At 43.2% G+C, this 7,192-nt stretch overlaps 1 protein-coding gene across 1 annotated transcript; it reads right to left on the bottom strand.

Moving 5' to 3' along the window:
• Positions 1-1,603: 1,603 nt before the first annotated feature.
• On the bottom strand, positions 1,604-6,586 carry C1H13orf42 (chromosome 1 C13orf42 homolog). Its single transcript, XM_075491992.1, has 3 exons — positions 6,173-6,586; positions 2,680-2,827; positions 1,604-1,845 (listed from the first exon to the last, which is right to left on the bottom strand). Exons 1-3 carry the CDS (start codon positions 6,584-6,586, stop codon positions 1,604-1,606), a joined length of 804 nt encoding a protein of 267 aa, XP_075348107.1.
• Between the last annotated feature and the right edge of the window lie 606 nt (positions 6,587-7,192).

The raw sequence follows: 7,192 nt of genomic DNA on the forward strand, positions 1-7,192 counted from the left end.
AACACGTGGGGTTTTGGCACTCTCCTATCTCATGACCGAGAATGTCCTAGATCTAGTGACATCTAAGAGAGGTACTTCCACCTCGTGGCAGAAATGCTGTTTGAATAACTGAGTCCCAAAGACTAGGAACACAAATCAGCGAGAATTGCCACCTGCCAAACGTTCGGTGTGGTGGGCACAAAGTTTATGGAGTTTATGATATATTTATGATATATTGATGGCCAGCACCTTAGGAAATTTATCCAAGCCTGCGGACACAAAAACTACTGAACGAAGAAACAAGAAATCACCAGTGAATCACCAGCGGGTCATACCAGTGCTGCCGTGATCTGTCCGTCACAGTGAACCACCCGACGGAACACAAGATGAAAAAAGTCAGAGTAAGCAAAGGCTTGATCCCAAACATCTCGGCAAATTCTTGAGACAAAGCATGAGCTGGGGGATGGGGCTCAGACTGATGCCTGTGATATAAATGGTATTGCCCTATCTGAAGGGCCATAGGCTAGTATTTCCATAGGGTGCTAGCTCCTTGTCACTTTCCATGCATTTTTACATTGCTGTACATCAGTAAAACTGGCAGAGTATGGGGCTTAACAATGCCAAGTATCACATGGAAGATATATCACCTCTAAGATGAAGGAGCCTGAAGAGGAACACTTCTAGACTGCATTCTTCCTAATATATAGTCTTTAATGATGAAGTAGCGGAATTCCAAATATTGCGTATAATGTAATGCTGATGCAGTGGATTTGTCTGCAAATTGTCTTCTGCCCTTGAGAACAACCTTTGCTCCAGTTTGTTCACAAAGTGTTCTTCTCCAAGACATTAAGCTTTTCTAGTATACACTGGGATGTCTAGATTCGGCAACTGGGTGTTAAAATAGATGAAAGCTAACAGGTGGTGTAACCATATGAAAAAAGTTGTATACATTTGTGCATGCAGTAAATCCCTTGATGTTGTATCCCAGGACAGAACCATTCCCAATAGCAAGCAGAGTATAAGATAGCTTGTTTTTTGAAAACACACTAGAGCAGTTCCTCAAAACACAGGTTTCTAATGCTGATTCCTTCACTGCAGCTTTTTCTGCTTGCACCCAGCCTGCTTGTACCTCAGTGCTGCTGTATACTCTCACATCACAGAGTCAATGATGGCACATAAAAATTTTCACATGCAAAAAAAGGAGAAAATTTTGCTTCACTGCTCTGAAGTTGGAAACACTGGTGCAAAAGCTCCAACATATTAGCTGAATTGCTTGAACCGATTTGCAGTGCTGGAGTCAGAAGAAAAATTACTGCACCAGGCAATCTCTGAATCATTGCTTTCAATAGCAGCACTAGAAAAAAGGTTTGTCAAGTTAGAGTTCCCCCCCAGCTGAATGACAAAGCAGTATTGTTAGGCACAATGAACTCGATGAGTTAAACCCTCATATGAGTCCAACATTGGAATAGCCATGGCTTAAAATATGTCTCACACAAAGAACCTTCAGTGACTGCACACGTCACTTCTAGAGTCTAAGAGCTGGGTCAGAGGTAAAAAAAAAAGAAGCAAGTCTTACGTGCCCTATTTCATATATTCTATCTTCAGCTGAAGAGGGAATATTCTTTCAATATTCCTTCTTACGTGTTTTGGGCTTAAATTTTAAAGTGCTATATGCCCCTTCCACAGCTTTGGGCAAGTACATGGGATGTCTTTCCAACCTCTTCCTAGAGGCAGTGGTTCTCTGCTGGCTGTTTCTTTGAGACTGGTTTGCAGTCTTTGCTGTTTGGGCGGAATCTTCTGAGTATCTCCGGGGAGCACGAAGGATCCAGTTTGAATGTAGGCTGTGTTCACTTGTGCTGGTAGCAACTGAAAGACAGAAGATAATCTGGCATTAACAGTTTGCCAGTGATATTTTTACACATACAGTGAAAGAACAGGGTGCCTTCTGGGTCCTTCCTAGAGGTAATGCTGAGAAACCAACCTGGTTGCTTGGTTGGTTGCAGGATGTTGCTTGGGATGGGATTCATCTTATCTAGTATTTCAATGTCTGCAGTGTAAATATGTATGCCAGAGCTAGTCCCTTTATACACACTTTTAGGGCACAGCTAATCTGACCTGGTTCAGATATCCACCTTAGCCAAAGACAAAGGAGAGAAATGTCTGTTTCTCTTCACTGATTGTGCAGGATAGATGATGAGCTCAGACGGGCACATCTTCATTTAGTTAGGCAATGCCATCCTTTCTGATGGAAACGTACTGTTATTTAGCCTAATCTCTAAATTACTTCTTTTTCGCTAGTTGGAGAGAAAACATCCAGCCATTTCTCAGTGACAAAAATGAAAAACAGCTGAAGAAAAAATTATCTTTATATTTTTTATAGCTCTCCTCCAAAGACAGCTCGGGGTAGAGATGCAAGGGTGGAATTCAGCCGCGGGCAGAAGGCAAGCACTATTCCAGCACTACACGTGCTATATTTGCTCATGTAATGGCCACACATAAAATAGTTGCACCCTTTCAGCAGGGAACAAGCAATGTATCGCTGTAGTTTCACGTACTGCGTGTAATGGTCCTAGATTTGGGAAACAAAACTTAGAGGAAAAATGTGTCCATTAAATAAGCAAACATGGTCTTATGATGCCACTCCTCCCTCTACCCTCTGCACACCAAAGGTAATCATCTTTTGGCTGGTTTATACCGCACCATCAAAATCAACATCCACATTTGGCAGATCCACGTCAGGAACTCTCCGACATCTCTCTGAATCCAGGTCTGCAATAACTGAGTCAAAGAAAGCTATTGCTTCTCTTACATCTGAACTGGACTGTGGGCCTTTTCTCTCCATGGATGCCTGTTGATCAGATAGGGGGAAAAAAGAGTTAGCTAAGGGTTGGGCACAATGACTTCTTAATGAGCAAACTGTGTTAAGGAAGCTGCAAAAATTGTATTTGATTCTGTACTTCAAGCTGTCAGAAAAGGACACAGGTCCAGATTACTCCACAGTTTGTAGTCATCAGAGAAAGTGGGACAGCAGTCTAACAAACGTCCGCCTTGTTACATGCTCAACACCAAACATCTTCCACTTGGGCACTGCTAGCCAGGTGTTATAAAATCCCTCAGAATTCCCATATCAGGCCATTTAATTAGGTGGCTACGTGACAGCTGGGCTTTGTGGCCAAATTTATTCTACCTAGCAGTAGGCACCTAATGAGACACACATTAGAAATGTAGTCATGCAGGGTTCCTTCTGTAATTAATGCAGGACTCAAGTACCTTCAGAAGATGAGTCAGGCCTTAGGTAGGCTGAATTCCCCTCTGCAGGCAGCTCTTTCTTTTAGCTGCAGAGGGATTGTGGGGTAACTTTGTTACTAATTTAAGCATCTTATTAAAATGCCTAGGTTAGGTGAAATGAATCCAGATCTAAATTGCTAAAGTCTTTTTGAAATGGAAAAGGACTGTGTGTGCTAAAATATGAGTCATTCAACACTGTGATAATTCCCACAGGAAAGCCATGGGGTTTAAAATTAGGAGCCTGTCTTGATAAAAAAGCAAATGCCTGTCTATAAATGCTGAAGCAGTCATAAAGCCTCAGTAGCAATTCTGTAGGTCCATGTGGGATGAATACTTCCTGCCAGGCTCTACCTAATGAAGGGCTGTATGTTTTCCCTGCCAGTCCAAGCTAGGGGTGCTGCCAGGCAGCAATACCAAGTCAGAAAAGTACTACCTTGAGTTTCAAACACGCAAGCAAAAGGTACATGCTGTACCACATCTCTGAAGGACCAGCTTGCTCTCCATTCTGTGGAGGCAGAGAAATGAGCTAGCTTATTCCCTCCCTGACATTATGGGTTGACTGACATCCTCACAAGTGCTAAAAGATAACTGCTACCACACATCTACTGAAAATAGTGACTCCTATTATGACTAAGCCCTTATTGGTTAAAAGGCATTGTAAAGAAATGCCTGTGTATGCCTATGCCAGCATCTGGCACATCTCTCTATTCTTCTCTCTCACTAGACCCAATTGGCAAATTTTGAATCCACAGTCAGCCTGTAGTCCCAGCCCCAGGGATCTTTGGATTAAACCTCCCATGAGGACAGGGTTGTCTGGACAAAGTACCTTCCCATTAATCATGCAGCAGGTAGGAGAAAGAAGCGAATTTCCACTGACAGGTAATTTAACACAGATAGTTAGGGACAAAACCATTCAAGCCTCTTGATAAGACGAACCTTGCAATCTGTGAACATAAAATTTGTAGTTAGGAAGCAAAGTATTCTGGCTATTCTAGAAGTGTTCTTGACCTTTCCCTAATTTTTGCAAAGCCAGGGCTGTGCAGCTGTGACCCTGCTATTTGTGTTGGCAAGAATGACTCATATGGGTGGCATATCCTGCTGATGTTCCTGTCTGTTCCTAAGAGGACAGCTTGTGGAGATAGCATGCCAGCCAGTACTAGGGCTGTTCATACATAAGAGCTAGCTGGCCACAGTCAGATGACAGCACTCTTAGCCTCAGCCTGTGGGAGCTGTTTGCCAAAACCCAAGTTAAGCTTTTGGCATTTTTCTTAAGTGGTAGTTTCAGTGGCATGTCTCAGAAATTCACAAACCTGCATGAAGCCTAGTTGTGCAGAATCTATCTCCCAGGCTCCTGGTCCATGGTTTTAGTACCCTTTTGCACTCATTTTTTCCCGCCTGGCTGATGGTTAGTCATGTACTGCTCCGCTACATCACTGCTCAGCTCATCAGGGAACTGGCATGCTGTAAATCTCTGGTGCTTCAAGCCAATCTTTGTGTGACAGTGCACAAAGTCAGTTCACAGACTGTATCTATAGTGTTGAGATTCATCTCCTGGCACCTAGCACCACCAGGCCACTCTCCTATACTTCAGTCATTCTCTTTGGATGTTTCCCTGGCCCTAAATAGTAATGTCTTTATAAAATCTATCTTCTCCAGCCCACTGAGCTGAGTATTGCTTCCTACTATTATTCCTAGCTTCTGAGAGTCACCATTCAAAGCATTAAAAAGATGACATAAATCCCAATAAAACCAAATAAAAAATTCCCACTGACTGAATGGGTATTAGATCAAAATGTAAAATTTAAAAATGTGGTATCTAGCCCTAAACACATGAGCCTTGTCCTTTGATTAAGCAATGCCTGCAACAGAGCTCAGCTTCAGCCATTCTGACATTCTGCTGTGACAGAAGGTCTAAATGTGGCAATAACTTTTTGGTAAAGTCTACCTGGCCTAATCAGTAAGTCAGCCATACATCCCCTCTTCCCACCATCCCCATTAGTATCCAATTTAGAGACTGTACTGTGTAAGCTGTGAGTCTGCTGTCAAAGTCATGTTTGTGGTCGTGTCACCTAAACAGATCACCCCACCTGCTGCAATCCTTTCCTTTGTCCTCACTGAATCAAGTCCAGAGTCATAATAATGACTGAACTGTCTAGAGACATGCGATCTATAAACTGCAAACAGGAGGAAGCTTTGCAATGCTTTTCTCTCTAGGATACATAGAAATAGTCTGCATCAAAGGTGATATTTCAGTTTTATTTTTGTGGTATCATTACAGTAAAAGGTGAAGAATTATACCATCTCAAAATGACCTGCCAACTTATTAATTAACAGAGAAAGGAACCCTTAAGAATGCCTCATGCCCTACAGCCTATCAGTAGAGCTTGCACTGATGTTAAACGTAGCACTGACAAGCTATCTGACCAGCCAGAAAAAAATCCTATTTGTTTCAATGAATTTACAATTATTTTGTGTACGTAATTTTATGCCAATAAAAAGGCTGCCAGTAAACTTAGGGATTACTGTGCTTGTCAGTCATTAACAGCTATAAATAACCATAGTGGAGAATTCTGAGGCACTTAAGTAGCCTGTCAGAGTATCGAGAGAACAGCTCGCTCTTTCATAACATGTTTTCAGATACTTCCCATACTCTCATACCTCTTTCCTTCTATTTTCTCTCCCCTCACACAAACATAGACATACACATTTCTTTCCATGACCAGTCATTCATACTTAATTTCACACTACTCAGAAAGAATCTCAAGGTATTTAGCAGCATTTCAAATGATGTAACAGTAAAAAGACAACCATCTGAGACCAATAAAGCAGAAAATCAACATGGGTCATACAGCTAATTGCTTCATGGCTTAAGACCAAGCACATGGCAAAAGTTCTTAGGAATTACCTTAGAAGACTCTTTGGAAGGAAGTGGAAGAAATGACTTCTTTCCAGTTTTGGATGATTTTGTGGACCTTGGGGAATCTGCAGGCATATGCATGGATTTCAAGTTATTGATGTTGTCAAGATATTTTTTCCTCAAGGCTAACAGATCCTGTAAGTACTTCAAGCAGTCCTGGGTCTTAGAGTACATCCAGTCTCTGTCTTCCTCTTTTGGCTGGAAGCAAGAGTCAATGCTGGTTGTACTTTTGCATTTTTTTAGTGGTTCACTAACTTTTTCCTGCTCACCTCCAAGGACATACATAGAAGTGCTGCGGATCAATCTCACCGCAGAACCTGTGACATCACAGTAAGGGATGTCATCTGTCACATTTCTTCGGTGGGAGTTGGGGTGAAATATAGAATGGATCTTTTTGAACATAGTGTGTCACTTCCTCCCCTTTATACCTTTTCTCTTTCAGCTCCTTAATTTAACCCTAGATCTGGTAATCAGCAGCTGTTACTCTTGCCCTCAGCAGACAGACAATTTTGCCACTTACTGTAATGAGGAGAAAAAAAAACCCTATTGCTGCACAAATTGCTTTCAGTCTAATACACTGTGAAGAGCGTGACGGTAACGCAGAAGCGTGTTTTCTATTCCGTCTGCGTCAGTGAAATTGCTTTATCCTTTCCTCGGTTTAAAATACAGTACGGGAGGTCAAATATCATGCTTTGGCCTTTTATTTGGCTGCCGCTCCCCATAAACACCAGCAGCATGGAGGCAGAAACCCCCTCTTCCGCGTCTCCTCCGCGCCGCTCGCTGCCCGCGGTGCCACCCCGCGGTCCCCCTCGCCGCCTACCGCCGCCGGCCGGCGGGCGCCGGGCGCTGCCCGTGGTGCTGAACCGCTCCCGCTCTCCGCCCAGCGTCCATCCGCCTCCCGCAGGCGCGGACCGGCAGCCCGGCAGGCCTCTGCGGGATGCTTTTTTGGAAGAGCTTGTTGAGATCAGCCTCGACAGGGACAAAAGTCTGAGTGGGGAAGAAGAGTTT

This window comes from Mycteria americana, chromosome 1 (assembly GCF_035582795.1).
Source record: "Mycteria americana isolate JAX WOST 10 ecotype Jacksonville Zoo and Gardens chromosome 1, USCA_MyAme_1.0, whole genome shotgun sequence".
Classification (NCBI taxonomy): domain Eukaryota; kingdom Metazoa; phylum Chordata; class Aves; order Ciconiiformes; family Ciconiidae; genus Mycteria; species Mycteria americana.